This window comes from Dryobates pubescens, chromosome Z, assembly GCF_014839835.1.
Source record: "Dryobates pubescens isolate bDryPub1 chromosome Z, bDryPub1.pri, whole genome shotgun sequence".
Lineage (NCBI taxonomy): Eukaryota > Metazoa > Chordata > Aves > Piciformes > Picidae > Dryobates > Dryobates pubescens.
In genome coordinates, this window is record NC_071657.1 from 89,851,304 (window position 1) to 89,868,602 (window position 17,299).

Sequence of the window (17,299 nt, forward strand, 5' to 3'; positions counted from 1 at the left end):
CTGCATGAGTAAGCCATTTTAAAGTTTGTGAGTGATGGTTTCCCGCTCAGTGTACTGAGGACTAGGCACAGATTTCATCATCAGTATATAAAAATCTAATCTTAGCACAAGAAATTGATTATATGGGGAAAACTATGAGTCAAATGTTTTTATTAATAGACCACATGTGCATGCATCCCATGCTCTTTATTTTTTGAGAACTTTGAGTGCTTATAATTACTATTTGTACTTTAATGCAGAATTTCCCTTCCTTAGAAGCACCATTTAAAATAAATGGTATTATAAATTATAAATTTAAAATGAGACTTTGAAATTTATAGTCAAAGCAGGAATTTATGTACAAAAGGAAATGAGTTAAGCATAAGCTAAATATAAATTTATTCTGCACAAGCTGTTCTGAACTGAACTCACCATTTTGTATCGTAATAGAATTTCAATTAAGCTTTCAAATTATAATAAGCAGTACTGTACCTGCCAATGTCAGGGCTGACAACATCTACACCATTATCAAATTGTCTCTCTCTCTGTCTTTCCCTAGGTCCTTATTCCCGTAAACACATTCCTTCCTTCTTGAACGTCAGTCTGGAGCAAACCAGACACTTCCCTCTGCAAGAGAATCTGGACATGTGGCAAGGGAGAGAGGTCCATAGTAGGATCTCACTGCACAAAAAGTGCAGAAATGAACACAGTTAGTTTGCTCCCTTTATCAGATACAGCCTTTGCAATGCTGTATCTAAAGTCTTCACATGTGTTCTCCTCTTTGTGTTATTCACCCTGCTCAGCTATCTATATGCAATGTCTTCAGTGGCATAAAAAGGTATCTGCAGCAAACAACAGGGCAGCTTTTCTGCTGCTACGTTTTTCTAATTGAAAATAATGCTGGAGCAAGGAAGAGCCATGTGATGGACACCTCTAAGATTAAGCAAAACCAGCCCATGGCACAGGCCATGGCTGTTAAATCAGCAGCTCAGTTCTTAGTGATAGAGCAAGGTTCAGATGTTGCACATACCAGGGGCTATTATCTCATAGGCAGTTTAGATATGGACCCCTACATAGGGAGTGGGGGTATTTATTGAGAGGAATACCAATTGCACACACCAGTTGGCCTTAGTGATGGACAGTGGTCTGTGGCCTGTTTTATTTAATGGTACATATCCAAACCAGGGAAAATACATAGGGATACAGAGCATACAGAAGAAGCATGTTTATGTGTGAGTATTTGACAATATTTATTCTTTTGTTTTTATAGTTACAAAATTTGGCATCCGCATTCACAGTGAACTCGGGACTGACTGACTGGCGCAGGTTCTTGCTGGCAGCAGCACAGCCGTGGCCAGTGCCATCTGTGACACAGCTTCTCAAGACACTACGTAGCTTTAAGTCTCTAGATGTGACTGCATCAGGCTTTGTTACACAGGAAGACTATATGCAGGTTATAATTCCTCTCTCTTTTGTAAAACTATCAGAATTGAATCATAGATTGTTGTATTTATTCACATTCAGAAATTGGGACTGAAATACAAATGCTTTGAGAGTTGAGAGGAAAATTGTCCTCAGGAAACTGAAAGCCTAATATCTGTATTATCCACAGTTTCACAAGTAAGGATAATTAAGCTTACTTTTTACTTCCATTTGCTGCTTTGTCCATAAATTAATTTCAAGTGAAAGTCCATCCTGTTCTCAAGAAACTACTCTGTGAGCACTTTGGCTAGTATCAACTTGTTTAACACTGTATCTAAAAGACAAAATTTTGCTCCAAATAGAAATACATATTTTAGTTTGGGCTCACCAGCTCCAATTAAAAATTTCCAGAATGTTTCCAATGAGGAATTTTTGGAAATTAGAATGTTTTCCAGGCCTTGCATACAAAGTAAATTTTAAAATCCTTTATTATTTTCTTTAAAGACAATTTCTATTAGAACTATCACATCTTTCAGCAAGGTGTTTTAGGAAGCAAGATTCATGAACGATTAATAACTAGACCTTTATTTTTCTTATTTAGGGGAATCCTGCTAATTAAATGTTCACTTGCTTTTACTTTGAATTATTAATCTTGGAATGACTGCTGGTTCACTCTTTTAATACATATGAGCCATATTTAATGCATACAAGCCACATATATCATAAATATATGTGCCTATACCTACGAGGTATCATAGAATCATGGAATTATTTAGGTTGGAAAAGACCTTTAAGATCATTCAGTCCAAATATAACCCAACTACCTTGACCACTAAACTATACTGAAGCACCATACTTTTTGAACACCTCCAGGGAAGGCAACTCCACAACCTCAGTGAGTAGCTTGTTCCAATTTCTGAACACTCAGTAAAGAATTTTTTACTAATATCCAATCTAAACCTCCCCTGGCACAATTTAAGGCCATTTCTTCTCATTCTATCAGTAGTTACTTCTGAGACCAACACCTGCTTCCCTCCTTTCAGAACAAAAAGCAGAAAAACTAGCAGAAAAACGTTTCTTCCCCTCTCTGAAAATCTCTTGGGGCTCCCTATTTTGTCCTATTTCATTGTTTCATCTTGGAAAGAAAACACATAATATTAGCACACTATTTTCTGTAACCAAGAGTGTAGTAATTCACCTGAAATGCGGTAAAGGATTGTTGGTAGTAAAATGTATGACTTCTTCTACAGCATTTGAGTTTAATGTCAACAGGAAGAGGCCATTGCACTCTCATTAACATCTGTTATTCAAGAAGATTTCCAAGTATTTGAAATAATCTGTATGAGTCTAATAATCTAACAGCGAATATACTGCGGGGGTTTTTTTCAATTGTTACAAATCTTTCAATGAAAATGGAAACAAAATCTATTCCCAGTCTAGTACTGAGACTTACACACATTCAAAACATCATAAAAAATTTTATTTTACTGTCTTAACAAGAAGCAATGGCAAGCAATATTAATTTAGAATAACAGGAAGAAGTGGGAATTTGAGGTGCCCTAGCTGGCCTCTCTATCTGCACCTGTACTAACAAGCTGCACAGTGCTAGGGAGCACCCCCTTAGGTAATAGTACCCAGTCACCCATGCTGAAATGTTTGCTCAGCCTGGCCCGCCAGTGGCCTGCCACAGGCTGCTTTCAAGCAAGTGATTTTTTCTGCAGGCAGTCTGTTCTTAATCATCCTGTTTCAGAAGGTGTGGTCCAGATGATATTTCCGGGAGGCTGGGGTGGTTGGGGTCTAATATTGGAGGATCAGTTCTGAGTAATTCTAATTTAGGCACAGCTCTGTAGGCATTACAAAACATTTGGTTTTCTTGATGGAAGCTGGCATGCATGGGAAAAGACAGGCCAGGCCGCTGTCCTTCATTATACTGAAGTGTGTGGACAGTGTCTTCCAAAAGTACAGACAGGAGAAAATCTATGGATAAAAGGATAATTTTAAATGAAGAAACTAGCACACACGTATTCTGCTTCTTGGCAGTGTAGGTTTACACTAATCTAGTTAATTTTAACTTTTCTCAAGAGCAGAGAGTCACTTCTGTCACACTCCATTTTCAGTAATTTCCAAAGTACCTGTTACGAAGTACAAGTAGCTAATTAATTAGTCAGATGTCATTGTATATTTATAAGAAATTCAGTCAGATTAAGCTCAGGAATTCAACTCTTAGTAATCTGTCTATTAAATGACTACAAAGCATAAAACCCTACTTTATTTTAGTATGTGAAAATAAATTACTTTTTTTTCTCCTCTTTTAATCAGGTCAGCTTATGGTTCAATGGCCACGATCTAGGCATAACAGAAAGTTGCACAGAACCTTTGCCTTTAGATAGGCTAAGACATCTCCTACAGGTAACTTCAAAAACATGAGTAATTTGAAGACACCTCTCACTACTCTAACCTGAGTGGTCTCATTCAAAAGTCTCTTGGGTCTTCTTTTTTTTTCCTTTTTCCCCATAGCTGCTGCAATGCTTCAGTGTTTTTTGAGGTCAGGTGGTGCTTCAGAATATCCTTCCATGTATAAAACCCTCAAAGCTAGAAATAAAGTCAAAAGAAATCTGGGAATTATACTTCAGTATTCTAAATCAAAATCTACTCAGAAAGACTTAATTATTTCTGTCCTCTTTGAACTGCATTAATTTTTCTACACAGTAACCAGCTTTCTATTTCTACACAGTAAGCAGCTTTATAAAGAATGGGGGCCAAATAATCTCTGAATCCAAGGTCATGGGAATCTGCATGTAAGAGGGAGATAAGAGTGTGATCTGATAAACAAAAAAGGTTTGGACTGATTTGTCATGATACAAGATTTTATTCATTTCTCTTTCTTCTGTGAAAGTCCTCAATCTAGAAAATACTACAATTTCTGTTTCCTTCAGTGACTCAGATGATTCTCGTTTATCTTGATTTACACAGCCTCAACACATCTTAAAATATAGTATCACTGCATTATCACTATAATGTCAGCAGTAATTACTTCAATCCTTTTCCCTACAGTATTTGATTTGTACTTGATTGAATTCCACGTGCAGAAATTAATTTAGGTATTTTTTGTCCTTCTACAGTTTTTTTTCAGTGTATTTGCTGATACCAGCAAAGATCCTCCTCTGCTCAACTATACTGAGATGCTACTTTATTTTGCCTTCCATCCTGATCCAGTTGAAGGCGTTTACAGGGCCCTTAGTGTTGCTGCTGGAATACATATTGAGAGAAAAGAAGAAGCTTCTCTTCCACGTGTGGTAAAACATTACAGTAAAATATTATAGAATAGTAGTAGCACTTGCAAAGTATAAATAAACTAGACTTTTGTGTATTTTTTTTTAATCCTGGGGAGATCTAGTCCTTACAAGTAGCCCCACTGACTTTATGGGAACTCTACAGATAGTTTCACTGGCTTTGACAATAAAGCTCAAAAATATGCTTCCAAAAGTCTGTAAATATGCTTGGCAAATAATAATGAAAGTTACTGGTAACTACTCCTTGTATAGATGAATAGAATAGATCATATTATTTAACTGAAGCCTAGACAATAAGTCCAACTCTCAGTTCCCACAAATTAGACAACAGTGTGAGTTACGGTATTGCTATTTGATCATATAAAACCTGGTATTATTGATGGTCTTATTTTCGTTTCCACTACGTTTCTCTCAGGTATTTACAAGCATGTACAACTTTGTTGTTATTTTCTAGTATTTTGGTGTACTTGTAAATCAGGAGTATTAGTAATTAGTTTCAGATTAAATAATAGCTTTAACTATTTTTAGAGCTATGATGAACATACCATCACCTGAAATGAAGCTTTTGAACACTGTTGGTGTTTCTGAAATGTGTTGTTATTTCTAAAGTCTCAAAACTGCCATTAATGCACTGCCTGGATCAGCTATTCATTATTAAGGCATATGTCATTTTTTTAAAGGTGAAAAATACATATACACGCCTTAGAAAAAGGCACACCTCAGAAGAATGTCAGCCTTCTAAATAATAAAATGTTTCACTACACTGTCACAATGACAGTGACTCTACCATTTCCCTAATACTTAAAATTTTGCTTTGCAGAAATGGTAAAGGAAGAACATCCTCTTACCACGCACTGGAACACTCTGTGTATTTGTAATTAATTTTAATCACTCCAAATGACAAAATAGATTATTGTACTCTCCTATGTCTGCTTTTATTTGGTACAACAGAGTTTTTCTCCAAGGACAAGACAATTTCCCTGTCTCAGAATGCTCCCAATTAAGTGCAGCAGACCTGAATTTAGTTTCCACATTTCAGGGAACAGTTCTAACTCTCACAGCACTGGATGTAAAGCAACACAATCTGCTTTCTTTCTGCCTCATTGTTTTCTTCGTGGTTTGCTCTGTTCGGTTGGGACTTTTGTAAAATTGTAACTGCAATAACATTATCACCTATGTGTCAAGGACTTTTTTAAGCTGTGAGTCACAGGTGAAGGGAAACATTTCCCTTCCATCTAGAATCAGCAATGTTTCTCTGATAAACAACATGTATACCACACTGAACCTGAGAATTTCCTGATGCTTAGTTTCCCACTCAATGTGTAGGCTCTGTGAATCTATGCTACGTCTGAAGCATGTCTCACAGTGTATTATACAGACTGTTTGTGTGCTTCATTCATCCTCAGGAGCCCTTTGGAAACCTAGAAATATCTAAAGATCTAAGATACTAAATTACTATCTTGCATGTTTATATCCTTTAATTTTATAGCAGGGTATTTTATTTTCTTTAGGTTCATGCTCAGAGTTACAGGACTGATAGAAAACCTTATGCCTCTTATTCCATATGTGTACGCTTTAACAGTAATGTTAAATACAGGGAAAAAAGAGACCAAATAAAATCCTGTTCCACTGAAGTGAATGAGTTTTTCACCATTCAGTAGAGCTGTTATTTCATGCGGGATACTCCACAACCACAAGGGGGCAAAGAGCGAATTAATCAGTTGGTATCCTGTCATGTTTGAGTCAAACTCCATTAAGCAGAAAGGAATCTAAAGTGTTGCAAGCACCAAATTAAGAACCTAAAATTTTGTCTACCTGTAGCTGTTTACATGTGATCTAAATATTCCAGTTCTCAATACAAGTTCTAGAAATCTAGTAAATATTTTGAGTGGAATATTCTTCAGGGGAATATGAAGAGCTATCCAGCTTATCTCAAAGAAGTTTTGTAATAAACCTTAGTCAGCCACCTTAGATGTAGGCACTTACAAAGCACCACCTAATTTAACTTGTCCCTATATTACTATTGTGTGCTGATCAGGCAAACATGTTCTGGAGCCTTTTCTGACTTTTACTAATATACCAAAGATGCTTTTATTTTAGACACTAAACATTTAGTAATTTTGTAAATGGTGGTGTATATTTTATAGATATATGTAAACATTTAGTATGGTGAGAGATAAAAAAATCCAAAGTGCTGGTGTTTGTGTAATCTCCACTGTTGAGTGCTGAAAAGATTTCATCAGTGACTATTGCTCCTGTTGAAACAGACATGTATTAAGGCCTAGGACACACAGCACAAATGTCACTGAATCTCAGCAGTCTCTCTGCCTTAATGAGGATATTGCATTCAATTAAATGCAAAATTGATTGTAATATTTTACTGTTGTTAGTGGTTAGTCTACACAGTGACACAAACTTGACATTTCTCACCTTTGTACCCACAAATCTCTACAGTGGAACTTTTTATTTTTTTGCTTTTCTCATTGAGCATCTCTAGTACCACAACAGAGGTACCTCATGGCTGCCTTATAGCACACGTAAATTACGCTACACATGGCCTTTCTCATACAATCGTAGACTCACAGAATCATAGAACGGGTTGAGTTGGAAGGGACCTTAAAGATCATCTAGTTCCAGCTCCAGTGGACAGGGACACCTTCCACTAGATCATATTGCTCAAGGCTTCATCCACCCTGACCCTGAAAACTTCCCGGGAGGTGGCATCCACCACCTTCCTGGGCAACCTGCTCCAGTGTCTCACCACCCTTACTCTGAAGAATTGCTTTCTACTATCTGGTATAAATAGACACTGCTTGATCTGCAGCCCATTCCCTCTTGTCCTATCATTACAAGCGCTTGTAAAACATTCCTCTGCAGCTTTCTTTTAGGGCCCCTCCAGGTACTGGAAGGCTGCTGTAAGGTGACCCCAGAGCCTTCTCTTAACCATGCTGAACAGCCCAAAACTCTTGCAGCAGGTCCTCAGAGCAGAGGTGCTCAGCCCTCTCATCATCTTTGTGGCACCCCTCTGGATCTGCTTCAGCTGGGGGCCCCAGAACTGGATGCAGTACTCCAGGTGGGGTCTGACAAGAGCAGTGCAGAGGGGGAGAATCACCTCCCTCATCCTGCTGGTCACAATTCTTTTGCTGCAGCCTGGGATATGGTTGGCCTTCTGGGCTGCAAGTTCACATTGCTGGCTCCTGTTAAGGTTTTCATCAATTGACACCCTTGAGTCCTTCTCCTCAATACCTCTCTCAAGGCATTCCTTGCCCAGCCTGTATTTGTGCTTGGGGTTGTCCCAACCCAGGCATAGGGCCTTGCGCTTGTTGCTGAACAGCAGCACAGCTCTCTAGATTGCAGATTTGGATGGCAAATGGGTGCCTCTGTGCTGCTCAGAAGAGTCACTGCTATCACCCATTGCTTTTTGTTGGTTGCTGGAGCTGTTTTACAGCAGGGATCCAGTCTGGCTGCTTTACTTGGGCCTCTGGACTTAACCAGATGCAGGCTCATTTCCCTCATCAGTCTGCAGAGCCATAAATTGTTTCTACAGTGCCATAAATCATTTTGGCAGTGCTACCTCAGGTTTGGAGGGAGGTTTCTTCTTCCTGATAGTTCTTCCCCTCTCAGTGTGCCATTCCCCACCATTGCTGGCTTCCTCTGTTTCTAGGTGTGCTGACACAGGAGTTTGGGACTGTTTGGCCATAGGCTGCGGGTTCAGTGCAGATTGCACTCAAATCCAGCTATCTCCATTTCTGCCTCCTTGATACTACACAGCCTTTTGACTGTCTCCTGCAGCTCAGCCACATTGCTGCACACCTTTTGCTGGTGTGCATCTTTTTCTGTGGAGAGCTGGTGAGCTTGTGTTAACTCTCAGCTGAAATCAAGTTCTTGCAGTGACTCCTTAAGATTAGAAATTTAAAGCTGCTATTTTCATGTGAACATCTACAGTTATTAATTTTACTCCTTATACTAACAAAAACTTCTTGGTAGTGTATAGTAATTTGTAACTATTACATATTTCTTATGTTTTGTGGCTCTGAAGAAAATTAATTTCTCAGTGGAAAGTTGGCCACATTCTTGGGAAAAGTTGTTGATCAAATTTCTACTAATGCTAACATTATGGATACTTTTGGACTCTTAGGCTCTATTTCTTCATCCTATATTTCAGTAGATAATTTTGTTTGAGTTTGATGATTTTTATTTTGTAATTACTGAAGTTTGGAGACATAATCCACTGATTTTTAATGAATGTCTAACTGAAACAGATGACCTGCTAACTGACTATTTGCCACTAAGTACTTTACCTCCACTTTAATTTCTTAGGCTTGTGCATATACCAATGTAGAGGCAAACAAGAAAACTTTAAGAGAGGATGAAAAAGAAATCTCAATTTACACACATGAAGGAATAATTTCAATGGAAACTCTACTCAAAATATTTTGTACTGGAGGATGTGAAGATAATCATAGATTTAGTAATCAGGAGAAGGAAGTCAGCTATAATAAGGTAGACTGCTTGATTTAACAAAGGTTTTATACCTTGCATTATGTGTTAAATAAACACCTGCTGCAACCTTTGCTTTTCCACAATTTTTTTAAAACACAAAATTACCACTTTTTTTCTTTCTTCCCTTAAAGCATTTCACCAATACATACAAGCAATTAGGCACTGAAGATCTGTCACCAATTCCAGTTGCACTCCTTTTGAAGCACTCTTTCATCCAAGACTTGATCAACAGGTATCAAGGATACAAGCTTCCTGTAAGTAGAGCCTTCCAATAAGTTTTTCAAGTACACATATGGAAATTAAAAATATTCTAGAAATGTAATTGTTATTCCTTTAGGTACTCCCAATTTGCAGTGTGAGCTAAATATACAATATAGCAGGTTGCAGATCACACCAGTTAGAATAGAACAAACCAGGTTGGAAGAGACCTTCAAGATCATCGCGTCCAACCTATCATCTAACACCACCTAATCAACTAACCCATGGCACCAAGCACCCCATCAAGTCTCCTCCTGAAAACCTCCAGTGATGGCGACTCCACCACCTCCCCAGGCAGCCCATTCCAAAGGGCAATCACTCTCTCTGTGTAGAACTTCTTCCTAACATCCAGCCTAAACCTCCCCTGGCACAGCTTGAGGCAATGTCCTCTTGTTCTGGTGCTGGTTGCCTGGGAGAAGAGACCAACCTTCACCTGTCTACAACGTCCATTCAGGCAGTTGTAGAGAGCAATAAGGTCACCCCTGAGTCTCCTCCTCTCCAGGCTAAGCAACCCCAGCTCCCTCAGCCTCTCCTCATAGGGCTTGTGTTCCAAACCCCTCACCAACTTTGTTGCCCTTCTCTGGACTCGTTCCAGCAAGTCAACATCCTTCCTAAACTGAGGGGCCCAGAACTGGACACAGTACTCGAGATGCGGCCTAACCAGTGCAGTGTACAGAGGTCTGCTACTGCTGGCCACTCTGTTCCTGATGCAGGCCAGGATGCCATTGGCCCTCCTGGCTGCCTGGGCACACTGCTGGCTCATGTTCAGCCTACTATCAACCAGTACCCCCAGGTCCCTCTCTGCCTGGCCGGTCTCCAGCCACTGTGCCTCCAGCCTGTAGCACTGCAGGGGGTTGTTGTGGCCAATGTGCAGAACCCAGCACTTGGATGTGTTAAATCTCATGCCATTATGTTTTATTTTCTGTGCAAACTCCTTCCATCAAAGACTGCACTGTGATCTGACCTATTTTTTTTAATACCCATCTTGCTGGCCTATAGCTACCTGCAGGCTTTCTAATGCCTTGTCTGATGTGATGCTGCTTTCCCCCTCACCAACAGGAAGGAACTTGGTTGACTTACCTTCCCAACAGGATCACGCTGCAAGACACTATGGGATACGTAGAACACATTCCATTCCAGACCAACCAGGCTGCAGAAAAAGGCATGCAGAGGTTATACAGGTTCAGAGATTCTTCCCTGACATAGTCTAGAGCTTCCCTGTTATCTGCACATGTGCATTAGAACAGTTGCATATAAAGCAAATTTGAGCCAAAGCATCAACCATGTAAATTATTCAAACTATGGCAAAAATATGTGATATACAGGGTACAAGAAAATAGCGTGAGACGAGGTGAAAAGATGATTGCCTTTCAATGCCCAAAGATCAAGCATGAAGAGTCTTCACAACTTTGAAATGATCATGACCAAGGACACACAGTGTCCCACAGACTGTAACTCTGAATAAGATAACATGTTACTCCAGGAGTAATGTACTATATTCTAATTATTCGTGTAAGAAGCCCAGCACTCAAATATCAGTCATAATCACTGTTAGTGAAAGTCAAGCATATGGAATACTGTGTCCAGTTCCTGGCCCCTCAGTTCTAGGACAGGAAACTGCTTGAAAAAGTCCGTTGCACAGCCACATGACTGTTTAAGGCAGTAATAGAATGAGAAGAAATAGCCTCAAGTGCCTCAAGGGAGGTTTAGATTGGGTATTAGGAAAAGTCTCTGTACTGAAAGGGTCAGGCATTGGAATGGGCTGCTGAGGAAGGTGATGGAGTCACCATCCCTGTAGATCTTCAAAAAAACCACGTGGTGTTAGGTTGATGGCTGGATTTGATCTTTTCCAAGTGAAACAATTCTCTGATTCTGTATTCCTGGACTGTTCTGGTAAACACAGGCTCCTGTTTTATTAATGGAATCAGCTCCTCATGGTACTACTTTCAAATTCTGACTGAGGAAAAGCTAAGACCATGAGTCCTTACTCAACTTCATTGCAAATTAATACACTCAGCAGCAAAAAGGCACTGAGAGCCAATGGCCACCGTTCAATGCGGGTTAGTATTCTGGGCAAAACCCATAAGCTCCAGGAACAGTTTTCCTCTGACAATTCTATATTTGGTGAACAGGTGAACATTTTTCTTCCCAAAACATTCCCAGAGTAAAGAAACAATATTTTCAGCAGCAATAAATTTTTTTTTCAGAAGTTCTCCTGAGACTATAGAAATCTTCCTAAAATTTAAATTCAATCACAGTGCTGTTGAGATCTTTTACAAGATAAATATAGCAAACTAGGGTGTGGTTTCTAAGGTTAAAATGATTCAACCGCTGCAGTTATAAGCAGTGGAAAATAATATGGTCTCCTGAAAGCTATAAATGATATAGATAGCCTAATGGGTTCATTATTTTTGTTTTTACATTTGAGTAAGGGAACATGATTGATTTGACCTCTTGATGACCACATTTAACAGGCACTATATCTCTGATAAAAATATTTTTTTAGGTTAGATGTATTTCATTCTGAAGGCAATTTGCTTTCTCAGTTCCTATACCAGGGAGCTGGCAACATGATGACCCTTCTGATGCTCTCATTACAAATGCCAACAAATTAAGAAATGTGGAGATTCTATTATTTTTTCATCTGATCTTTTCTGTCCAGATTAAAAGCCTTTCTAGTCCTGACCAGAAATTCCAAATGGCTTGCCAGTATCAAAACATTTTTTTCACTGAGTAGATTAAATTTATTCCTTTGGAATAATTAAGCTACTCTTAAATGTGTGTGTTTGTATTCAAAATTCACATCCATTCTGAATGAAATTCTCATTAAATTAATAATAAATGAGAGAACATTTTTATTACACCAACTGATTCAGACATAAGAAGCAAGCAATTCTGCTTTTTTTCACTGTTTGTTTTGCCTCTTAAGGTTGCTCTATTAAGGAGTCTCCTTCAAGCTTGGTAGTTTTTCTTGCTACAAATTTTTGCCTTCTATCCTGAGACTCTTGCAGGCACAGCACAAAGATGATCAGAGGGCTGAGCACCTCTGCTCTGAGGACCTGTTGCAAGAGTTTTGGGCTGTTCAGCATGGTTAAGAGAAGGCTCTGGGGTCACCTTACAGCAGCCTTCCAGTACCTGGAGGGGGCCTAAAAGAAAGCTGCAGAGGAATGTTTTACAAGCGCTTGTAATGATAGGACAAGAGGGAATGGGCTGCAGATCAAGCAGTGTCTATTTATACCAGATAGTAGAAAGCAATTCTTTAGAGTAAGGGTGGTGAGACACTGGAGCAGGTGGCCCAGGAAGGTGGTGGATGCCACCTCCCGGGAAGTTTTCAGGGTCAGGGTGGATGAAGCCTTGAGCAATATGATCTAGTGGAAGGTGTCCCTGTCCACTGGAGCTGGAACTAGATGATCTTTAAGGTCCCTTCCAACTCAACCCATTCTATGATTCTGTGAGTCTACGATTGTATGAGAAAGGCCATGTGTAGCGTAATTTGCGTATGCTATAAGCCTTTATTGTGTAACATTATTGCAAAATAACTACATTTAGGCCAGTCCCCAGGTGAACCCAGCCCCTGAGCCCTACCTGCCGGCCCAGCCAGCCCCCGTGTCACTGACGGCGACGTGGCCTCTAGTGGGGCCGGGAAGGGTTGTCAGGGCGGCTGGTCCTCCTCCTCCGGGCTCGCCCAGCTAGCTGAGAGGAGCGTCGGTGGCTGCTTCGGTAGCGCACAGCCTCCTCTCGATCCTCTTCTGGCGCTTCTCGCTCCCTGTTAGTGGGACCGGGGTCTGAGGGGGTGCTGCTGGGACCCCCCGGTAGGTCTGAGCTGGGGGCAGAGAACCGTCCTCCGGAGGCGCGGAGGCTACCCTCCCGCTCTTCAGCAGCATCAGCGCCCCCGAGCCCCATCCGGCGTCGAGGCTCTCCCCTGCACAGGAGTACGACGGCGTCCGTCAGGCAGAGAACAAACCTCCTTGTGTGCCTGTCCACGGGCAGTGGCCTTGGGCCTGCTGGCCAGGCAGCCTCAGCAGAGTCGAGTCCATGGACAGCTGGGTGGCCAGGAGCTCCTTCTGCTGACCCGTGGGCTGCAGCTGGTGTGATGGCATGCTCCCTGAAGTCATCATCTCCCTGCACTGAGTGCAAGATGGAGCTTACCCTCCCCCTGCAGAGGGGGCACTCAGGCTTGCTCTCAGCCCACTGCAGGATGCATGGGTAGCAGAACTGGTGGAGGCATGGCACCACGTAGCCAGCCTCCTCCCAGCTGTCCAGGCATATTGAACAGCGGTTCCCTGGTTCTGTGGCCATGTTCTCTGTGCCCTGCAGTGGGTTATGGGCAGCTGGGGACGTTGACCCCCTCCCTGTCAGCGGCACTGCAGCAGTGGATGTCACGCTGGAACGGAAAGAGAAGCCACCATCATTTGCTAGTCCAGGGAGGGGTGTAAGAAATGCCCAGGCCCCTCGAGAAGAAAACCCTCCCAACTCCTCAGGGTGAGGTTCCCCCATCCAACTCACCTCTGCTCCTGTGAGTCTGCCTCCTGGATGTCCTGGCTGCCTGAACCAGGAAGGGCTGGGGAAAATTCTCTGGTGGCTCAGACACCAAGAGCTGCAGCAAACATCTCCTTGAGCCCAACACTCCTTGAGCACAACACTCCAAACTTCAAAGTCTTGCTCAGACGGAGTGCAGGCATGAGCCAGGCAGGTGAGATTGAGCACCCCAAGATAAGCAGTGAAGGGATACATGGTCACAATGCCTCACTGTTTGGAGATGTCCATCTCTCAGAGACATCAGAACCTGTCCTAGACTCATAGAAATCAACTGGTTGGAAGGGACCCTCAAAGATCTTCTTGTCCAACCCCCCTTGTGTTGGGCAGTGACATCTTTAACAAGCTCAGGTTGCTTACAGCCCCATCATGTTTGACCTTAAGTGTCTCCAAGGAATGGGGCCTCCAGCTACTTCTCTGGGCAATTTGCCCTCATTGTGAGGAACTTCCTCCTAATGTCTAATCTAAATCTATTCTACTCTGATTTAAAACCATTGCCTCTCATCCTATTGCTACATGCCCTTGTAAACAGTCCCTCCCCAGAATTCTTGTAGGTCTCCTTCAGATACTGAAATATTGGTATAAGGTCTCCCCAGAAATTTCTCTCCCTGCTTCCTGTGCTGAGGACTCAAAAGCTCCACAGTGAGGTCTCACCAGAGCTGAGGGGGACACACACCTCTCTCTACCTGATGGACACACTGGATACTGTGTGCCTGCTGGACTCCAAGTCATCACCGTTGGCTCATGTCCAGCTTCTTGTTGGTCAGTACTTTCAGGTTCTTTTCTGCAGGACTGTTCTTGAGCTCATCATTCCTCACCCTGTGTTGGTATCAAGGACTGCCCTCACCCAGGTGTAGGACTTTATACTTTACCTTAGTTGACCTCATGAGATTCAGCTGAGCCAACCTCTCCAGCCTGTGTTCTTCAGTCATGTCAACAGCACTACTCAGCTTGCTATCATCAGCAAATTTGCTGAGGGTCTGTATCATGGATGAAGATATTGAACAACAACGGTCCCACTATTGATTCCTGAGGGGCACCACTTGTCACCTGTCTGCATCTGAACATCAAGATGTCAACCACTACCCTCTGGATGTGACCATCTAACCAATTCCTTATCCCCAGAACTGTTCACCCATCAAATCCATATCTCTCCACTTTAGAGAGAAGAATCTTGGGGTTGTGGCGGGGGGGAGGCAGGAAACCTGTGTCAAATGCTTTACAGACAGAAAACTTCTTTTGGTCTTCTGTTGTCCACTGATGTAGTGGCTCCATTGTAAAAAGCCACTAGGCTGGAGAGGCAGGACTTGCTCTTGGTGAAGCCTTGCTGGCTGTCTCAAATCACCTGCTTGTCCTCCATGTGTGTTATCTGAGATCTGTTCCATGATCTTCATAGTCACAGAGCTAAGGCTGAGAGGTTGGTAATTTCCAGGGTCCTTTTTATTACCCTTCTTAAAAATGAGCACAAAATTTCCCTTTTTCCAATCTCCAGGCACTTCACCTGACTACCAGGACTTTTCAAATATTGTGGGGAAAGGCTTGGCAACTACATCAGCCAGTTCCCTCATCTCATGAGGACCCATAGACTTGTATCTGTTTAGGTTCTTCAGGTAGTCACAAACCTGATCTTACCTTACAGTGGGAAGGACTATACCCCTCTGGTCCTCACCTAGAGGGCCTTCAGCTTCGGAGGGGTGAGGAGCAAGGCTGCCAGTGAAAACAGAGGGAAAAAAGGGTATTTAGTTTTGGTTTATCGTGCAAAACTGGTAGTTACATAAATAGAATCTATTCAGAGGAAGCTTTCTTTCATTCTCAACACATACTTACATGTTGTCCTGCCCCCCTCTTTTCTGCATCAGATTGTAAAAGGCAGTTTCTGCTGTTGAAAAAGGGCTGTGTCTTCAAAATATGCACAAGATAGATATATTAGAGTATGTATCTGATTTTAAACTAGTTTATTTTATAAAGTCTCTGTTAATACTTCTTCTAATGAAAAAAAAAGGTGTTTACCAACAATACCAAAAAATACTAGGAAGTTATATTGCTATTTATTTTTTTATTAAATGTTCAACACATATTTACACAATGGATAGTATTGCTGAAATTTGTTCTGACACAAAACTATTGAAGAGCAGCAAATCAGCCAATGTGTTATAAATACATAGAATAAACCAGGTTGGAAGAGACCTTCAAGATCATCTCGTCCAACCCATCAACCAATCCAACACCACCGAAACAACTAACCCATGGCACCAAGCACTCCATCAAGTCTCCTCCTGAGACTTGCAGAAATGCAGAATATGCAGAACCGGAGAGAAAAAAAGCAAAACAATAAAAGGCCAAATGCAAGTATGTATTATTCCAAATATTAGTGAGTTCATATCTATTTCCTTTAAATGTTTTTCAAATTCATCCTGAAGTATGACACATAAAGAAACTTTATTGAAGAATTTGCCTCTGTATGTTCTGAATACTATGGAGTGATTTAAACAAGTCTTAATACATCTCTTTACTAATAAGTTTAAGCAATTGCTTAAGATTACTGCTTACTTTAAGGACTTCATTTTATCACACTGTAGCTTTGCAAAACTGGTGAAAGCAATGACGTTGTGTGGACAACATGAAAACATCATCTCACTGATAATTGTGATACATCAAGAGCTCCTCTGGAATTTGCCATGAAGAATGTTCTTCTGCAATTGTCCCTGTATGCTCACGTTTTCGTCACTGTGCTGAGCATACATAGTGTGTAAGCTGAATGACAGCACTGTTTGCAGCACCCTTCTGGAAAACATTAGACATAACCTACGGAAAGTGTAGTTTATAGTAATGTCTCTCCACTGAAGCTGGGTTTTCATCACAATGTTCTATTTAGTAGCCAGAAAGTTCACCCCATGGAAAGACAGGCATTATTATTAAAAGTTTTAAAGTAGATTAGGTTGCAGAATGAAATGAGCTTTTAACATTTAATTTGCTTGTTCACAGGATATCAAAATCCTTCTCCAAAAACCCAAACACAGTCAACTGCTGGAAAAAGGCACCACGTGAAGACAGCTATGCATGAAACACTGCTGTTCATGAAGAAAACATTTAAGTTTCTAAGGAATGTCTTCAGTCTCCAGTTCTCCATTACATGGGAAAGGATTGTTTGTTTATTGTTGTGAGAACAAAATTCTACTGCAAACAGACATCCTCTATAACTCTAAATTTAAAAATTGAAACGAAGCAAGGAAGCTTATGGGTAGTTCATATGAAATAACTTTATGATATTTCTAATTAAAATTAAACCAATTTCTGAACTAGAACAA

At 41.1% G+C, this 17,299-nt stretch overlaps 1 protein-coding gene across 1 annotated transcript in view; it reads left to right on the top strand.

Annotated features, from left to right (window-relative positions):
- Positions 1–17,039, top strand: part of SPEF2 (sperm flagellar 2) — a 93,497-nt gene extending 76,458 nt beyond the window's left edge. Inside the window, 8 exon segments of the mRNA XM_054177824.1 lie at positions 1,250–1,432; positions 3,721–3,810; positions 4,524–4,690; positions 6,915–6,965; positions 7,183–7,231; positions 9,015–9,197; positions 9,329–9,451; positions 16,977–17,039. Of these exon segments, the coding sequence (XP_054033799.1) occupies positions 1,250–1,432; positions 3,721–3,810; positions 4,524–4,690; positions 6,915–6,965; positions 7,183–7,231; positions 9,015–9,197; positions 9,329–9,451; positions 16,977–17,039 (909 nt within the window).
- Positions 17,040–17,299: the final 260 nt, after the last annotated feature.